This window comes from Marmota marmota, unplaced genomic scaffold, assembly GCF_001458135.2.
Source record: "Marmota marmota marmota unplaced genomic scaffold, marMar, whole genome shotgun sequence".
NCBI lineage: Eukaryota > Metazoa > Chordata > Mammalia > Rodentia > Sciuridae > Marmota > Marmota marmota.
In genome coordinates, this window is record NW_026000037.1 from 48,838,908 (window position 1) to 48,860,302 (window position 21,395).

General features: G+C 31.8%; 1 protein-coding gene across 2 annotated transcripts in view; it reads left to right on the top strand.

Moving 5' to 3' along the window:
* Positions 1 to 21,395, top strand: part of Psmd14 (proteasome 26S subunit, non-ATPase 14) — a 106,264-nt gene that overhangs the window by 65,857 nt on the left and 19,012 nt on the right. For both annotated transcript variants that reach the window (XM_015479236.2, XM_015479237.2), the window contains 3 exons: positions 248 to 398; positions 13,399 to 13,506; positions 20,801 to 20,875. In XM_015479236.2, coding sequence (XP_015334722.1) covers positions 248 to 398; positions 13,399 to 13,506; positions 20,801 to 20,875 — 334 coding nt within the window. The remainder of the gene's footprint in view (positions 1 to 247; positions 399 to 13,398; positions 13,507 to 20,800; positions 20,876 to 21,395) is intronic.

A 21,395-nucleotide genomic window follows, 5' to 3' on the forward strand; every position in this document is an offset into this window, starting at 1 on the left:
ACTGAAAGCCTTATCTACCACTGCTAATGTGCATCTCTTAATGATAGCACTCCTTTGTCACACTTATTCATTTCCATGTTTTCTGGATAATATGGTGTAGGATTTCAGAGTTTCTAATGGTGCTTTTTCACACCTGTGTGTTTTTCATCTCTTCTTAATTTATACCCTGTTAGTGTGTTGTTTCTTTTCATATCATAAATGTATTACTTGTTCTGTTCTGAGTGTCTGAATGCCCTCTTTGTTTCAGGCCTGAGATGGTTGTTGGTTGGTATCACAGTCACCCTGGCTTTGGTTGTTGGCTTTCTGGTGTGGATATCAACACTCAGCAGAGCTTTGAAGCCTTGTCGGAGAGAGCTGTGGCAGTGGTTGTGGATCCCATTCAGAGTGTAAAAGGAAAGGTAGAGTCATTTCTATCTTTATTGCCATCTACTGCCACATTCTGTTTACACATACTTTAAATAAAAATCCATTTTGTTTTAAAGCAGGAGTCTTAATTACACAGAAAACCACTGTTTATTAAAATAATCAAACAAGTGTACCAATCCATAAATATGCCTTGGTATTATTAGTAGTTTAACTATTTAGGGATATGTTGTTACTTTAATCACCTACTGTTGTAAACAGTAATTTTTAATAATTAATTTTTAATTTTTAATTTTTAAAAATTTCCTAAAATTGAAAGTGTTAATCCATATTAAAAGTCTGCTATATACATTTTATTAATATCTTGATAAGCATTTCTCTACCTTTATTTTCTGGTGAATTTGGAATTAGTACATCTTCAAAATGACTATTAAGGGCTCTGTTTCATTGATATTGTGAGGGACATACTCTGGAGTTGTGTTTTCCAAATGTTTTAGACAATGAAAACTTGCCCCAGAGACTTGGTATCAACCATTCACATGTTTGGAGTGAGGATGCAGATGAATGATTAAATATGCTAAATGATTCTGAAAAGAGATTAACTTGCAAAGTATATTGGGTTATATTCTTTGTTAAAATCTCTTTTGTTCTTATTTAGTTCTTTTTGTTGTTTGTTCTTTCGCTTTCTTTTTTCTTTTCTTTTCTCTTCTTTCTTTCTTTTCTTTTCTTTCTTTCTTTCTTTTTTTTTTTTTTTTTATTTCTTTCTAGCCCCATATGCCATTTTCCTATTTCCTGCCTCATGACAGCAGGGAGCAGCTCTATTATCACCTTCACAGAGCTGTCTGCAAATGTGAGAGGCAATTCGATTTTGCTCAACCACAGGGAGAGTGGATTAGAAAAACTACAGAACATACAGAAATTGGCTAGGTGGTTACTGCTTTAAAATACTGCTGAGGTGTCTTGTTTGAGCATGTACTTCCATTGTAGTGTAGAATAATTGTTAAAATAAAATCACAATACATTTATGGAATCCTTTTTATGCTAGTTTTACAAATAATTTTTAAAGTACTTAGAAATAAAAATTAGCTTGATATCTGTCAGACCTGCAGTTTGATAGTAGTGTGGATTACATTTACATCTGCTCTCCAGCTCAAACAAACTAAACATGGCTTTTAAAATGTAGTGTTTTTATCTGTTAGGAATTTGAAGTGGAACGTTTTCTGACATCATATTATTAGGATGTATAAAAATTGAGGTCTTCTCTAAAACATGATCCTATTAGGTGTGATTTATCTTTTCAGAGGCAGAAACAATCCACAAAAATAATAATAGAAACTGATATACTAGACAATTCAGAATGGTTAACTTCTGATACTTCTGTATGCCTATATTCCAATTTATTTACTTTCTTTTTCTAAGTATATTGCTACTTAACTGATACAAATAAAAGGAATTGAAAAAACTTCATTTTTATTAGTTTTGTAAATTAAAGTACTGTATAATACCTCTTACATTTAATTCTTTAGTATTTAAGGAACCTTTTTAATAACTCAAGTAGTAATTAAATTAACAATATTTTAGAAATATTAAATTATCCCATAAACCCCCTCTACCACAGTAATTTGCAAGTAATAGTTGAAGCTTAATTTTAAATGGCAATTTCAGTTTCATAACCTAATTTTAAATATTGTATAATATTAGAATTTGCACTATTTTAATTAGTTATAGTTCATATTAAGAGTAGATTTTACTTAAGATACACTTGTAATTATATACTTTCAAATGTTAAATCTGGTTTTTAAAAGTTCAAAAATTTATGAAATCATAAATATCTATTTTATGTCACAAAAAAAATTAAAAATATAATATAATTATATATCACCCTAAATAAGGATCCAGTTTTTTGTTAATAATGCAGTTTCATCTATATGGTGTCTGGGTTTGGTGGTAATTTATGATTCTTTCAGTGTCAAAACCTCTCAACACTATGAATCAAATTAAATACTAGTAAGTCCATAACCAGGTTATTTTCATTAAAATTATTAAAGTTAAGAATATAAACTTACAAAAATGAAAAATAGCATAGGAGTCTCTCCCTTCCCTGCATGTGACTTATCAGGTCTGTCTAAATATTTAGTAAGGCAATCATTAGATCAGGAGTTAAAATGAAAATCTATGTGTAAATGATGTAAATTGGGTATCTATTTATGGTTTTTAAAACCTTTCTGTATATTTTTATATTTCTGTTTTTCAAAATTCTGTTGCCTCTTTTTTTGAGTGGTAAAATAAGCATGGATTTTTTCTTTGTAATTTCAGTTCATTCACAATAAATTTTACTTTAGGGAGACTTAATTGTGTTTTATTGAATAATTGCTTTTGCCAGGTATTATAGTAATAACCATTTTAACTTATTCATTACAGTAATCTTTCATATAGGCACTATTACATTTCATCAAACAAATGATTAAAAAAAATTAGTCAAAGAGATTACTTTGCCAGAATCAGACTAGGATATAGCAGCAAATAAGAATACAAATCCAAGTTTATAAAATTTCAGAGCTCAACCTTCTTTACTGGCTCTTTAATATTATACTATTATGAATTATATAATCAAAGTAACTCAGTAATGAAAAATGAATACCAGATGTTATTGCAGGGCTTTTCCTTAAGTTGTTGTGGCTAGGCATCACCCCTTTCACATAAGCCAGAGGAAAGAGCTATATATTTTATCTGAGTTTTCAATAGTTATTTATAGTTTTATGTACTAATTGATATTTTCCATGTGGTTTGTGTTCTACTAATTTTATAAAACAATATAGAAGATTGATCCCTGTCAGCTTTTGTGACATCCCTAGGACAAATGAGACCATACAGCATAAGAAAATAGACTATGTGATTTAAAAAAAAATCATATTACCTTGTATGTTATACAGTACTATTAATGTTTTTAAATGTTATAGGTAAAAACCATTACTAATTGCATTCATAATTTAAATGGAGCAAAGCTCAGAAATTACAAGCAAGTTTTGCTCTAAACTACTCAGTGAAATAGTTTTCAGTATTCTGCTTCAATGTTTTCTTATTTTATATATTCAGCCCACAACTGGACTTTATTAACCCAGCAAATTAGGAAGTTAATTCAATCTATAATGTGACTGACTTCTTCATTCCAAGAAGAATGATTACTTTGAACAAAATGATAAAACTAGCCTATAGCTTGGTTTTGATATTTAAATATATTTATTAAAATGTATTTCTGCCATAGAGAACTCATTCTCCTTGACACAATTCATGTTAGTAAAATGTGTATATATTACCTGCTAACTCCCAGAAATCAATTTTTTCTTATTTTGAAAACAAGAAAAAACTAATGACTATTAGTCTAATTGCTTCCTTACCCTGGCTGGGTTTTCTTGAAATATATATATATTTAATCTGATCAGAAATATTCAATAGATGCTTTAAAAATGTGATACTTATTTAATTGCAGATCAGCTCATCAGTATTTCTTATGTTTGGCTGATATGTCTATATGCTAATGATTCTGGGACACAAAATAAATAAAATCTGTCTCTTTGAGAAGACAATTCATATACATTTAGTGTTACTAGTGGGCAGGATAACATTCTACCAATTATACACTGATATCCTGCATTGCATACAAATACAGTGTAAATTATACTGTTATTGCTTGTTTCCTTCAGTATTAAATTGCAAATTCAGCAAATACTTATTCAGAATCTTGTATGTGCCAGTATACAATAAAGTATTACTTTGTAGCAAAAAATGGTAAATGCAAATTAAATTTTTCAAATGTGTTAAGTGCAAATAAGAAAATAGTATATGCTGTACTAAGTAGATGAAACTAGGGGTGAAGTTTGATGAATGGGATATCACTTTGATGGTCCATGCCTCTAATCCCAGTGACTTTGGAGGCTGAGGCAGGATGATTGCAAGTTTGAAGCCAGTTTTAGCAACTTAGTGAGGCCCTAAGCAACTCAGTGAGACCCTGTCTCAAAATAAAATATAAAAATATTAAAAGGATTGGGGAGATGTGGCTCCGTGGTTAAGTGACCCTGGGTTCAATCCCTGGTGCCAAGAAACTAAAAAGCAAAAGAAGAGTTTACATCATATGGGAAGATGGGTCTCTGGAGAATAAATGCAAATAATAGGAGGAATGAGTTAGGGAACGAATGTTCTAAGACCTTATGTGTTATTTTCAGACATCAAGAAGCTTGAGTCCTTTTGAGGAATTAGGGAGCAAAAGTTTTACTTTTCCATGAAATTTTGTATTAGAAATTCTGTCTTAAGATGGTGGAGGTTTTAAAATAATCAAATAATAGTTTAACCATTTTGTCTTCTACTCATCTGTATAAATGTCTCCCCTTCACAAGATTGGAACCTCTTTGAGGGGAGAAACAGTTTCTTATCTTGGAATTTACAATTCCTGGCAAGACTGTGGATATAGCTCATTGACAGAGCACTTACCCAGCATTTGCAAGGCCCTGGGTTGGTTCCCCAGTACCAAAAAATAAAAAAATATGTGTTGCAAAGAGTACTTTATTCATAAATACAATCAAGAAATGAATGTGTCTGTCAGTGTTCAGCTGTTACCCTCCTTTTCTTTTTTTTCAACTTTCAGCATTTAAAAAAACTAAATTTTGTGAGTTCTGGTCATTTTTGTTAGCAGTCATATAGTCATTTATTCAAATGACTGAAATGAGATTGAGAGTCAGTTAAACAGTTTGCTAATGGATATTAGTCTTGATGAATTTGAACATTGTATAATCAGATCAGAATTCAAGTTCAACATGTTATTTATCTTCTAAAAGTAGTGAAAGATATTTAGCATATCTTTTGTTTGCTTCTTGTTAAATATCAGCTTGAAGTTTTATAAAATTCTCAAGATTTTGTTAGAATATCTATAAAATATTACAAATCCTAATGTGCCTGATTTTAAAATTGATGCTATACTATAGCATTTATTTAGTAGATGTAATCAGAAAATTTCAGCTAGAAAGGTAAAAGCCATTTTATATTTAAAATTCTAAGACAGTGAATCTTATATAGAGGTAACAGTTCTAAGTGGAATTCTTTTAATCTAAAACTTCTGAATTAATGTCTCTGAACTAATTTATTTTGCCTTAGGACTTGCTTTGCATTTTAAATGATACAGATATGCTTCAAGTTAGTTTGAATCCAACTGTTTCATTAAAAATAGTAAAACCTTTAAGACAATAGCCCATTATGTATAAGAATATTATTTATTGGCTCTAGTTTATTGAATGTCATTTCATTAGTTTTCTAATTATTCCTGGTCATTCAGACACTTGTTGATCACTACTGTGTGCCAGGCATGCACTGAAGATATAGAAAAGAATATTTACTCCCTTAATGCCAATTTTATACAGAAGACTTATAAATTTGATACAGATGCCATTTCAGGGATGTCACATATATTAAGGATTGTATCCTAGATGATTTGACTTTAGCCGTTGTTAATTAGTACTTTTCTGGACCTGGGATTTGGTTTTGACAGGTTTAGTGTGTTATCATCATAATATACTAAGGAGGATATTGGTTATGGTAAATTTTCTTCAAGGTTCTTCCTCAGTGATTATTGTTAAGCTACTAGTAAGCTGATTAACAGGTGTTCACTGCCACTTTTCCCATTCGAGATAGCTTGACTTATGCAGTTTTTATTCCAAATTAAGCACCAGTCAGTGTTTTAAATTGAATTTTTCAATTTCCCATGCCATGGAAGTGTGCTCATGAATTAAAAACTAAGCATTGATAAGAAAAGTGGGAATAAATAATGTTAAAGTTAATGATTAGATTTTTACAGATAATTAATTTCCTTTTTCTTCAAGTTTCTTATAGGAAAAATAAACCTGAATGGTAAAACTTATAGATTATAGTAACCAAAAATGCTTTCTTGGAGAGTTTTTTTTTTTCCCATTCATTGCAATGGATATTTATTTTGCACCATATATATATATATATATATTTGCCACAAAAACATGGAATGGATTTACTTAAGTTCTCTGAATCTCATAAGTTGATAACATTTTGTTATCAATAATAGCCTACTTCTTAATTATTGAGTGGATTAGGCAAGACAGTTTTTATATAGTATTTAATTAATTTAATTAACCAAAATAAAAATGCATAAAAGTGAATTAATTGACTTTATCCAACATTTTTCATACTTAATGCTTTTGCCTATTGAAAGGTGATAATTTGAAGGAATATAAATCTTTTATTCCTCTCATTTACCTGCCCTACTGCCATGTTAGCATGTTTTTGGTCACTAGGGTCTTATAATCCTTTACTTTATACAGAACTATCTATGGGTGTACCAGTTTTGTGTTGCCTTAGTTTGTATACTAGAAAAGGATATGAAGTCACTTGTTCATTTTATGTAGGTTGGCTGAATAGCCATCAGTTAGAATTGGCACTCTGAGTTGGTATCAGACCAATGATTCATAGGTGATAGTTTCTTTGAAGCTCATTAGTAGGCCTCTGAGGAGCTCAATTTTAAGTTCACTGTTTATTTGTCACATAGGGTTCTAGAAACACCTATCATGCAGGAGTGTCAAGATTCTAGGCATATTAAGTCATTTTAAAAAAGAGATAATATTTTGTATACCTAGCTACTTTTATTTTAATTTGGGTTTTTTGTAAGAAACTGTATTTTCTTGTTTTACTATTGATTTTCTTTTCGTATGCCAAATAACTCTGAATGTCAAGCTTATAATTTAATTTTAGGGTAATTTTTTCCAACTTTTCACAGTATTTACAAATGCAGTATTTTGCTTTGTTTTATTTGGAGGCTACTCATAATGAATAAAGGGGAGGGTGTTTGAACTGTTATACAAGTTTGACCCTATGAAAGGGGAAGAAGGGATGGTAGGATTACGCAGAAAAAGCCTCATACTGCAGGATAATTTTGATAATGTTTCGGCTACATTGATGGAGAGTCCATGAGCCAAGTTGCTCTTCAGAAAAATCCCTTTTGGGGGGCAGGAATGGCTAAGTTCTAGTACCACTGTTGTGCTTAATCATTTGCTGGGATCTGCAGAGGGATGCATGGACCTGGTGTCAATGCTCAGTGGATCCAAAAGTGTAACAGCTGGAAGTTGTGAGCCAGTTGTTCCCAACAGCATGTTCTTTAGAAGGAAGATCTGAATTGGGCAGCTCCATGATCACACAGTTACATAGATTATTTTATTTAATCTTATTACCAACTCTGATCACTCATTCCTGAGCAGAGATTGAGAGGTTCAAATAACTTTTCCTAGGTTGCTTAACTAGAAAATAATAGATCCAGAAAGGTTTCTGAATCCCCGGTGTTTCAAGTACTTAAATCCCCACACTATACTGAATGTATGCATACAGTGTAAAAAAATCTGCTAAACTTTGTTTTGTAACTTAAGTAAATTATTTTCACAGTGTTTCATGAGTCTAATTGTAAATGTCTAATTACCTTTTGTCATATTACTTTCTAAAGTTTGATTTGTTTTTATTAAGGCATATATGTTTAAAACTTGTGGCTTTAATTTTGATTCATTGTCTTCACTTGTCAAAAAAGTACATTACGCTAGTTTCACCCATCCCCCTTTTCTCCCAATATATTAAAGTTGTACCACAGATCTCTAGCTACAGTAAGCAATTCTCTGAGGATGAAGAAAGAAAATGTACATACACATAGGAATTTCTTTTCCAGAGCTAAAATTGACATTTTATAAATAATTTCCGTGTTGCAAACTTGAGACTAAGAAATCACAGCAATTCAGTGATATGCATTTGGCATGAGTCAGTTTTAGTTCTTAGAGCTTTTCATTGGAAATGGCATAAAAAGTAAGATATCTCTGAATTTTTTATGCTGTGGGCTTACAAGAGACATAAGATGTTTTTCTCTTATAGATGTGTGGCAGTGCATGGCAGCAGAAGTAACAAGCTGGTCACAAACCCCTAAGTAGTACTTCCCAGGTCACATGCACTCTTTAATTTTTAAAGAATCCAGAAACAAACTAAGCATTTGATAACAGGTCATTGCTAGGTGATAAAGGGTATTTGATATGGGGTGTTGTCTTTCTCTCCACACCTCTCATTTTTAGAGACTTTATATGCTGGTAGACTATAGCCTAACTGGTAACTGAATTTTATTTCACCACCCTCCCTTCTTTTTAGTGTTTGCATTGATTTTTCAGGTCTTAAAAATTTTCTGGTAATTTCACTTCATTTTACATGTATTTATAGTGAGTTTACCTGTAAGGTTATGGAAGATTGAGATTGTTTAGGATTTTTTAAGCTTAAGAAAATGAATTCATTATAATTTCTTGAAACATTGAGGCTACTGTATTTTAAACACTTCTCATGATCACTGACTTCAATATAAATGGAACTGGAAATGCCACAGAAGCCAACTAGTGGGGAGACTGGGGAGGGAGGAAGAGAAAGAGACAGAAAAAAATTATAGTAACTACTGCCATAAGTGTGTATACATTTTTCTTTAAAAATCTTTATGTTAAACTAATTTGAAGAGTTTTGCTTAAAAATAGCTTCCTTTAGAATATGAAAATAGGGAACTATAGATTGATGCTTTAGAAATTTAGTGTTTCAAATGACCTAGCGGTTGATAAGAACACATGAATTTAAAAATAAATAGCATATACTATGAAAGAAGCCAAAAAAATTTAAACGAAATTTGAAAATAATTAAAGTTTTAAGCCCTAAACCAGATTTGTCATTGACATGAAATGATAGATTTTTGTCCCTTGGGTATGCTTGAAATAAACATGGAACTCAGTATTGTTTTTAAAACTATTTTGCTTTTATAAGCTAAGACAGATGTACAAAAAAGATGCAGTTTTTATTTTGTATTGGCAGCTTCCAAATATTTAGTATCTATTTCCAAGAGTTGCAATTAGTAAAGCAACCATGGTACTGAAATCTGCACATCCCACAAGCTAATTATATTTGCAAGGTCAGAGTGAATACATATTTTCAGAAAAATAAAGGGTTATATAAATATGTGTCTTCTACTTGGCTGTTATATCACAGTTTGTTGATCTGGAGTATAATGTGTACAATTCACAAATTTGTCTGATAACAGAAAGTGGTGTGTGATTGTGTTTATTTTACTAACCAGTATATTCACAGCAATCACTTCCAAATATCTCTCCAGTAAAGATGTGTTAATTACAAAACAGACAAGGTCTTCTATTATATTAAAGCTACTAACAAGAAGACAGCAGGAATCACACATGTAAATAGCATCATCAACCCCTATTTTAGTCCTCTGTTTTGATCTGTGAGTTGCGCATAGACCAAAGGTGCTATTAAAGACTGAGTGTATGAAATAGGCAGCATTATATGAACAAAATTTATTCAACAAGAAAACAGACCTTTAACATGAATTTAACAAGCCTGAGAAATTATAAACTATCATATGCTGCGGATTCATGCAGTGATAATAAACAAAAAAGGAAAGTAAGAGGTTTCCCTAAGCTAGCCAAACTGCTAATGGTTTTGTTATAAGCTGTCTACTGTTGCAGTGACCTCTGAAAAGTCTCACGGCACTTGTACCAGAAAAAATTAAATGGTCAGGCTGGTAAATAGAGATTCAATGTGGTGTACAGGACTTCATTATGGGAAGGAATTTTTAAAGCATCACAACACATTTCAGAAATTATTTTTCATAGTTTAGCTTGGAGGTTTCTGTTATTACGTAATAAGGAGATAATCTTTGTGCAGAGAATTTGATTAAATTACTATTTGAGATTTACAAGACAAACTGAACTAGTTTATATAAACTTCAAATGAACTCTTTAGGAAATTCATAAAGCTCTAAGAATGGATTATTCCTCCTTCTTCCCCAGATCTTAATTAATTCTTGGGGGTTCTTTGTTTAGTATGTTGCATCTAAGATTTCTCTTCCTAAACATGGAGTGACCATTTTGCTGTCATTCTGTTGCATCATGCTGTAAATACACAAACAGAGAGAAATGCCTTCAGCTTATACACACCTCCAAGTGCTCACTAGGGCTTTTTCTTGAATCTTACTTACTGTGCATAATTAACACCTTTTTTGCCCATTGCTCATTAGTGCACTGGACATTAATGAGTCTATTTTGATAGGTTGCTCTAAAGGAGAAACCCGCTTACTTTCACAGCAGAAGCAGCAATTATAAAATTGTAGAGAAATTAAAATGTAGACTATATTGCCATATTTATATTTTTATTGCATGCTAAATCTAATTTTGGTTTGCAGGTTGTTGAACACGTTAGTTTCCTTAAGACAGTTGCTATAGTGATGGCAGCAAATTTCCTTCATCTTCCTGTAATCATTTCTATTGGCTATCATATTGCTGCTCAGGAATGGTCAATCTGAACATGTCATTTCACATAGGACATCATTTATTAGTTGAACAGTATATTAAAACCTTATTTTTTCTAATTTCTTTGTAGAATTTTTAAAATTTCAAGTTTTTTTTTAACAGATCATGATATCTATTTATTTCTTATTTTCATTTCCTGTTCACAAAGTTTCACACCTGCTTATAATATTCCAGAAAAATACAAAAGACTTTTGCATGTAAAATAGCTCTCTGCTGTTTTAGTTTGAAAACATTCAGTATAAAAAACTAAGCATTTTGCTGTGATACATAATGAAATTTTCATATTTTGTCTGTTTTTCCCCTACAAATGATTGAACTGAATTATTAAAATAGAATCATAAAACAATTAGGCCAAAATGATATTTACCATTAATAGTTAGGGGTGCTGATTTTTAATTATGTATTTGTTTACCTTGTATACCTGTCAGAATGGTACCTTTCCCCTCCTTTGCTCACATGTTAACTTGATCTTATGTGTTTTTAGTACAAAATATAAGAAAATGTTACTCCAGTGAAGTTTTCTTAAAAACAATTGTTTGATTTTGTTTGTTTGTTTGTTTATTATTTATTTATTTTTTATATTGGGAATTGAACCCAGGGGACACTTAACCACTGAGTCACATCCCAGCTCTTTTTTTTTTTTTTTTTGAAGAGACAGGGTCTTGTCAAGTTGCTTAGGGTCGCTAAGTTGCTGAGGCTAGCTTTGAACTCACTATCCTCCTGCCTCAGCCTCCTGAGCCTCTGGGATTATAGGCATGCACCACCACACCTGGTCTGGATGTTATTTAAAGTATGTCTGTACCTGTTTTTATTATGTGTTATGAAAAAAGGAAATACATTAAAACATTAAGTATAGGAAACTTAGACCATATTCACATATAAGTGTGAAAGTTAAGTCTAGATAAAGGTTATTGTATAAAAAGGAAAAAAAGTTTACAAACTATTAAATCATTCATGTTTTGGGAATGCTTGCTTTTATTTTGAGGCAAGAGAAATCTCTGGGAAAATTTGAACTAGAAAGAAAAGCAAAATTCAAAGTTAATTTTTTTAGGCCAGTTGGGCAGAGACCTTAGACAGATTCACTTGTCATAGTTTTGGGTATAAGTTTATACCTTTGTAAATATAATATTTTGACTCTTCTCTTCAGCCTTGTTAGAAATGGTGATTTTCTTTCTTTAAATCTTATTCTTTAGCCAAAGCATGTAGAAATATTTACTATATGATTTTTAGATTTTCGTTGCTTTAATCTAAAAACATTATTTTTAATCTCTCATTATGTTTAAACAATAATTGTACAAATGAGAGTGAATCTAGTTGATAGTAGATTTTAAAACATTAGTTTATCTCACTGGGCCTGGTGGCACATGTTTGTAATCTCAGCTACTTAGGAAACTGAGGCAGGAGGATTCCAAATTCAAGTCCACCTGGACAGTTTAGTGAGACTGTGTCTACTGGGGATGTAGCTCAATGGGTACAATCCCCAGTACTGGGACAGGGGGCAGGGCTGGCATATTTCAGTTATTGAACATTTTAAAAAGTGAATCTGGAAATAATGTCCTGCTCTAAAACTGTGCTGTATGACAAGTGTATTGAGTTAAATTTCCTTAAAGAGGCAATCTATTCTAAAGTCGTATGTGTTCACCTAAAATTTGATGTTATTTTAAAGTTTTAAGAAGGGCTGGGGCTGTAGCTCAGCAGCAGAGCACTTGCCTAGCATGTGTGAGGCACTGGGTTCAATCCTCAGCACCACATGAAAATAAACAAATAAAATAAAGGCATTCTGTCCATCCACAACTATTAAAAAATTAAAAATTAAAAATAAAAAGTTTCAAGAAGTTCTTTTAAATCTATAATAATGACCACAGAATGACACAGAATAGTATATGATTCTATCCCTTACTAAGAGCTAACAGATGATATCATGTAAAAATTTTAAAACTTTCTATAATTAATTACCAATTATTAATTTCTGTACTGTGAATTTACAGCCACATCATTGAATACCATGATCCTAGCTTAAAGCGGTGATGACCTTGGTTTTCTTACATTGTGCCTCCTCTGTTGACAGTGGCTTGGACATGTAAAGCCATCAGACAAGATATAAAGTCTTTCATAGTCACAACAAGTGAAAGGTATCTGACTAGAAGAGAATACATGGGCAAGTGCCTGGCTGGCTGCAATTTTATTGTCATTTCAAGTACTGTGGTAGTATAATTGATGTGACAGGGCTGGGCTTTGGATGTAGTCCCTTAGCTTGTGCTCACTTTCAGTTTTAGTTTCTCTGTCATTCATTTTGATTAGTTAGAATTTAGGTGACAAACATGCACACCCATGAAGGCTATTTGGTGTAAGTTTACTTAATGACGTATTTTAATAATAAAGATGCAAAGTTAACATTTTTCTTTACTGCTTCATGAAAATTGCAATAATTGGTGTCATCTTACATTACAAGATAGAGGGTGGTGTGCTGATGGCACAATCAGCAGGAGGTTCTTTTTTATTAATATTATAATTAAATGATTTTCTGGAAATAGGCCAGAAACAGATGCAAGTTGATCATGCCTTGTCCACTGTTGCTTGGCATCATCACTTGTTTTTTTAAAAGAATTGACTTGACACCTTGTTTTTACAGGTTGTTATTGATGCCTTCAGATTGATCAATGCTAATATGATGGTCTTAGGACATGAACCAAGACAAACAACTTCAAATCTGGGTCACTTGAACAAGCCATCTATCCAGGTAATGGCTCTATTTGATAATATGAAATGTATGTAAAATGATAATGTATTTTAAAAGTATAAAAACTCTTTTACCTTTTTCAGACTTGCAGTCATTTTAAGATCTTAATTCTTCGAGTTTTTACTTTGTTTGCAATTAGTTTTTTCATTTTAAAAGAGAATTATATGAATATTATTTTAGAAGTTATATTTGTTCATACATGAGTCAATTTTTAGTAAGATCTTTAAATTTTTTACCATATGTAAGCATTTGGGAGCATAGCAGAGCCTTTAGATTAAGAATATCTTAGGTATGGTTAACATTATAGAGAAGAACCCATAAGAGCTTTAGGTAGAAGGTATCGGCCACCACAATTGATTGGTTTGTACACATTTCTCATAGCAGAAAATAATGGGAAAACTGATACATATTTAAACAAGCCTCTAGAAAACAGTTTGGAATTGTGTCTACTGGGGGTGTGGTACTGGGTGTTGAATTCAGGGCCTCATACATGCTAAGCAAGCAATTTGCCACTGAGGTACATCCCCCTAGCCCTTTTGTAAATTCTGTTTTGAGACAGGGTCTGGCTGAGTTTTCCAGACTGTGCTCAAACTTGCCATCCTCCTACCTCAGCTTCCTGAGTTGCTGAGATTGCACTGGGGTATCACTATACCCAGACCCAGTAACAATTCTTAAATAATACTTAAAATTTCCAACCTTTTTGGTTTAATCTTCATCTTTAAAATAACTGCTGCAAAACACAATATTACTTTCTATGAGAGTTTATAACTTATATTATCTAATGATATCAACCACTGTTATTGGAGTTATTGGTATTCAGACAGTTAATATCCTCTTGAGTGATTAATGTTTTCTTTGTCAATGAGACAAGTCGTTTACTTGTCTCATTGTTTGAATACAAATTTTCATTGTCTGCAAAAATTATTTTAAATGTGCCATATAGCCTATGTCTGTATAGTTAATTACTTCTCTAAAGATTAATTAAAAGAACAAAAATAACATGTTTGGTTAAATAGAACACATAAGACAAAGACATAGGAGTTATTGCTGTTCCCCTTCTGACACCTCATTCTTCTATAAGGTTGTCTTTGGGGAATTGTGGCTTTAACAGTTAACCATGGTTAAGTGTTGGTTACACTTTGATAACTTGGTACTTTTAAACACTTGATTTTGTAGCAACCACTCATCCGAAATCTTCATCAAAGTGAAATGTTTTGTTTCAAAGGATTGAGGTGTGTTGCTTTTGAAAAAAAAAAATTTTTTTTTATAACTTAGGGAAGATTACAGAATATAATGAGTATGAAATAAGCTACCAGTGATTTTGATTGGGGATAGACAAGCCCATACTTGTATGTTCCAAGAGAATATATTATTGGACCTGTTTAGCTTGTGATAATGACCTTTCTTATAAACTCCCATCGAGTCATACTGCTTCATTATTTTTTATAAAAGGTTAAGTAGCATCTCCAATCCAAAATCATTGTGATTACTGGTATTTTCTGCCAGAAGTTTTTCCTAATTGTAAGTCAACAGCCACCTGTTGCAGATTTCTTTCTTTCTTTTTTTTTTTTTTAATAAAACACTGCTTTTTAACCTTAAAAATTGAGTTAAATCAATATTAAAATCTGTTTTACTCTATACCAGTCCACTTATATTTTTAACCCTTAGTTATAGTCTTAGTTTGGTGAACTTTATGAGACAGATTCTGAATGTGAGTTAAACCACCTATGTATATATAATAGCTACAGCATCAATATTTTTCCTTTCATTTTAGTTTGTTTTGCCTTCCAATTAGAATCTGTAGATATATTTATTTCACAGTTTGTATAGCGCCCATCAGAATGACATCTAGCTGGGTGCATTACAGTTTTAAGACAATTTCAATACAAAAACACACAAATGGGATCAAGCCAGAAAATGACTGAATAAAGCCATACCTTAAAAAACTTTCTTATTTTTCTAAGACACACTAAAAAGAAAGCAACCCAAAAGAGCTTGAAGTAAATGGTAATGACCATAATATAATTTTAATGTAATATTAGTGAAATCTTTAACATGGGGATTAAAAGCTTTTCAGAAATGCCTTTTATTTTCAAGGGAAAGTTAGCTGGTGCTCTTAAGCGAATTCTCAAGTAGTGGGGGTAGAAGTCTGAAAGCAGCTGTTAGTTCACTAATGATTTTCTAACTCTATTTCTTTACTGTTATACTTAAAGTGGTAGGGGAGTATTATGATTACGTGTATATTACTTAAGGAAAGATCAAAATATATTATGAAAGATTATAAAATAAGATATACAAATTCTTCATTTTGTAAATATACAATTTTATAAACTGTGCCTGTGTATTTACACCAAAACATTAGTATTGATTACTTTTAGGTGATAGAATTATAGAATTTTATTTTCTTGTTTTTCCTTGTCCATACTTCTTAAACTTTCTACAGTGAAACAAAAATATTTTTAGAGTTTTTTTCTTTTGCCATACTGGGATGGAATCCAGGGTGCTCTACCACTAAGCTACATCTGTAAGCCTTTTTTTTTTTTTTTTTTAATATATTGACACAAGTTCTTACTACGTTGTCCAGGCTGGCCTCAAACTAGCATACCTTCTGCCACTGCCTGGGATTATAGGCATGTGTAACTACGTCTGGATCCAGTATTCTTTAAAAAAGCATCCTGCTTTAAAATATTATAATTTTTTTTGAGATGGTCTTGCCAAGTTGTCCAGCCTGGCTTCAAATTTGTCATCCTCCTATCACAGTTTTCTGAGTAGCTGGAATTTCAGGTGTGTGCCACCAATCCTGGCTAGAAATTGTTATTTTTAAAATATTAGTGATAATGTTGAAGTAGCTAATAGGCAGATTTTATTTACACTTTCATGTGTTATAAAGGAGAAGCTATTAATCCTGGTAAAGAGGGAAAAGTTTTAACACTTATATAGTACTATAGGCTTCTATATAAATGTGTAAGACTTTATATTGTTTTGTACTCGGAATATTTACTGTTGTTAAATGTTTAGAATTAAGAGTGTTAATAAACATTTATTTTGGTAACTTAATTTGTAGAACTACTCCATTAAAAACTGTTCAGACATGGGGCTGGGGATGTGGCTCAAGTGGTAGCACGCTCGTCTGGCATGCGTGCGGCCCGGGTTCGATCCTCAGCACCACATACCAACAAAGATGTTGTGTCTGCCAATAACTAAAAAAATAAATAAATAAATAAATATGTTTAAAAAAAAAAAAAAAACTGTTCAGACATTTCAGATAAAAGTGTTGCAATAAATCTGAAGATTGTCAGACTCACGTAATTTAGAGAATGTTGATGCATAGATGCATGTGCAAGCATTTTGAGCTTGTAAGTATAGGGCTTTTAGCTCTCAGTACAGTTGCATTGTGTAGTAGGGTTAAGCTACTTGCATACATTATTTTGATAATTATTAGATACACCATTGTAAGACAGTTGCCCAGGAAACTGTTGTCGTTTTGTAGATAAAGCAACTAAGGCCCAGAAAATTGAGTTGTTCCTAATTCAGTCACTTAATATAAGAACTGATGGTCATAACCACATCTTTTAATTCTTTTATATAATAGTTGAGAATCTAATTAATTAATTTTGGCATAGATAATGTGTCATATAGTTCAAGATTCAAAAGACCTAAAAAGGCATTTAGTAAAAACTTTCCCTTCTGATTTTACCTTCTGCAACCCAGTTCTCTACTATGGAGGCAACCACAAAATATGTTTTGTTTTTTTTAATGAGTTGTTCTATTTATATATAGAAAGCTTCATTTTAGAATGTGATTCAATGGATATTGTTTAGCACCATATTTCCAGTTTATTAATGTAAAATAAGGCAAACAAATTTATCTTTAGATGAAGCAGATTTTTTTTTTTTTTTTAATTTTTTATTGTGGGTTGTTCAAAACGTTACAAATTTCTTGGCATATCATATTTGACACTTTGATTCAAGTGGGTTATGAACTCCCACCTTCACCCCATACACAGATTGCAGAATCACATCAGTTACACATCCATTGATTTACAAATTGCCATCCTAGTGTCTGTTGTGCTCCGCTGCCTTTCCCATCCTCCNTCCTCCATTGCATGCTTTTAGCCCCTTTATCAAATATAAGATAGTTGTAGTTTTGTGGATTGGTTTCTGTGTCCTCTATTCTGTACTATTGGTCCACCCGCCTGTTTTGGTACCAGTACCATGCTGTTTTTGTTACTATTGCTCTGTAGTATAGTTTGAAGTCTGGTATCGCTATACCGCCTGATTCACACTTCCTGCTTAGCATTGTTTTTGCTATTCTGGGTCTTTTATTTTTCCATATGAATTTCATGATTGCTTTCTCTATTTCTACAAGAAATGCCGTTGGGATTTTGATTGGCATTGCATTAAACCTATAGAGAACTTTTGGTAATATTGCCATTTTGATGATGTTAGTTTGAAGCAGATATTTTTAAGAGCATATAATGTTTCAAGCCTATCAAGGACCAATTGCTTATATATAATTCATAAGCTGTGTGTTTTATAATGCTTTCCACAGCAGGGAGTGTATAGAGGCATAATTAGAAGTAAACTGGCCATGTGCAGTTTACTTTACATGAGACCATTTACATGAGACCAAAAAGCTCACAACGATTTTCTCTGATTTGTGATGAATTCACTGGAGTACACAGCAGATGAGCAAATAAAATTAGAAGACTGTGTATATCATTTGATTTAAAGTTAAATTTGTTTTATCTTTAGTCTTTTAATTCTGTCTGTGTTTGTCTTATTACTTTTATCTAAATAATTTAATTGAAAACCAAGAAGGTAGTGCCTTCAGATACCAAATTGTTTATTTTAGCAGTGTAATTACTATCTAAAATGTAGACCTGTTTGTCTACCATGTTGGCTTTTGTGTATATATTTTGGTCACAATTGTTACTTGATACATCACCACATGGAATTGGGGAGATAATGCATTACATAAAGGTGCTTGGATGAAGGGACATTCAATCTGAGCTCCACTCTCCAGCCAGACTGTCTGCTTACAGAATTGGGCACATGTTTCTAACTCTCTACACAGAAGATACACCTCATATAATACACAAAGATAAGTTTAGATTAAAGATCTATACAATGTAATATTTTCATGCATTGAAATTTAATTCACTTTGAAATGAATAAGGATTTAATAGATATTCTTAATTTCTTCTTCTCCTCCCCCCTTCTTCTTCTTCCTTTTTCTTCTTCTTCTTCTTCGCCTTCTCTTTAAAAACAAAACAAAACAAAAAACACAACCTAATAGCACAATTGATAAATGGACAAATGAACTAATAGACACTTCTCAAAAGAAGAAATACAAATGGCCAATAAATATGTGAAAAAAATGTTCAACATTGTTAGCAGTTAGGGAAATGAAAATCAAAACTATACTGAGATTTCATCTCATTCCAATTAGGATGGCAGCCATTGAGAATACCAACAATTTTAAGTGCTCAAGAGTATGTGGAGATAAAGGAACACTTTTACACTATTGGTGGAATTGTAAATTAGCACAACCACTATGGAAATCAACATGGAGGTCCTTAAAAGACTAGGAATGGACTCACCATATGATTCATCCATAGCACTCCTTGGTGTTTATCCTAAAGAATTAAAGTCATCATACTGTAGCAATAAATGCATACCCATGTTTATAGCAGCACAATTCACAATAGCTAAACTATAGAACTAGACAGTATGTACATCACTAGATGATGGATAATGAAAATGTGCCCAATGGAGTTTTACTCAGCCATAAAGAAGAATAAAAAAATTGTGTCATTTGCAGGAAAACAGATGGAACTTGGGACCATTATGTTTAAACCAAACTCAGAAAATCAAGGATAGCATGTTTTCTCTCATTGTGGAAGCTAAAGAGGAAAAAGGAAAAGAAAGTTTAGGGTAGTAGGGGTCTCATGAAAATTGAAATGAGATCAATAGAATAGATGAAATGGTCCAGGAGGGAGGAGGGGAGGAAAAAGGAAAATAATGAAGAATGATATTGGCCAAATCGTATTGTTAAACTGTGTGGATGACTGTGAATTCCACCATTAGGTATGACTATAATGTACCAATAAAAAAATGTGGAAAAAATTGGGATTCTACATTAAATGTAATAAAATGTAAAGCCTTTTCCTTAAAAAAAAAAAAAAAAAAAAAAAGAACAAATGCACATGGAATCAGCCTACCTTACTGAAGATTAGAATATGTGATATGTAAAGTAGATGTTGGGGGATCATTAAATGTTCACTTCCCTACTCCTTCTTTTTCTATCTCAGCACCATCTACACTGTAAAAATTCCATCAATCAAAGACTGGTGGTGATTTTGGTTAGCTTTGTCTGTAGATTCTTGACTGTTTTTCCCAAAGCCTTTTTTTTTTTTTTTAATACTTGTTAAAAATACTCCTAAGTTGTATTTCTGTATTTTCATCATTTAGACTGATAGAGGGTCCTGTAGGTCTCCCAGGATACTGTTTGAATCACAGTTGATCACTGTTGCTAGAGTTAGATACTTGGGCAGTTGTGAATTGATTTTAGCACATCCAGTATCATTGTTTTTTAATATAGCTATGTCATTAGCTTACATTTTTATTATAATTGATTGGCCTATTTGTCTTAAGAGACAGAATATGGTAAAAAAAAAAAATTCTGGTTAGTAGATTGCATGTCACTATATAAGAGCATGAGCAAGAAAAACAGTAAAGAATAAAATATACACTGTTAATTTGGAGATGTGCCTGAACACATTATTTGAAACGATAAAAGTTGAACTAGGAAATAAAATCCAGATTAATGTGGTTGAAGAAACACATGCATTTTTACGGCTTTTTAAACTTTTGAAATACAAAGAACCACCAGGTATTACATCTGACTTAAAAGTTATAAATAGGTAATTAAAACTTAGATTGTGATGAGATCAGACCTTATCTCTAAGTCTTCTCAAGGCTATCAAAAAAATTGAATTTCTGAGGCTCTGTATCATGCTTTAAAAATGTGTCACCCATTCCATTAAATTTCACTTTACTTCTAAACCAGAAATGGTGGCGCATGTAATCTCAGCAAGTTAGTGAGGCCCTGTCTTGAAAACTAACAAAAAACTTTCCTCAACTTGTGGTTGAGAAAAATGTTTTAATTTAAGATAAAATACCCTTTTTAGAAGATGATAAGAGTATTGTGTATAGGATATATCAATAATTTTAAATATTTTATTTATTAGATGAAAAATATTAAGTTATCCTTTTTTAAATCATTTATGTAGGCCTTAATTCATGGACTGAACAGACATTATTACTCCATCACTATTAACTATCGGAAAAATGAACTGGAACAGAAGGTAAGTTTAAATTTTTGTGTTAGAAGAGCAAATCATCTTTCACACCATTTAGACTATTAACTGGTATATGGTTTAAATTTGATTTCTTTACATGTTCTGCTGTTTCCAAATATTTATTTTGACTCCTGATGAATTATAACATAAAATAAAGAAATATTTTATTGAAAGACTTGTTTTTCCTTAATTGGTAGGTGCTGAAGTGAGAGAGGAAGTGGAAAATGAAAGTGTTCAGTTTTGTTTCATGATAAATTAAAAATATATTTCCGTTATTTTTGTGGGGTTTCTGATTAATTTATCATCTCTGATAAAGTTGACTTTTATAATTCTCTTACTAAAAATGTAGCTTTTCAGATTTGCTAAGAATAAATTGTCATTGTAGATTTTGATGTTTATTTTTTTAAGTATTTTTTAAAATTGTAGATGGACACAATATCTTGATCTATTTATTTTTATATGGTGCTGAGGATCGAACCCAGTGCCTGATGCATGCGAGACGAGTGCTTTACCACAGAGCTATAAC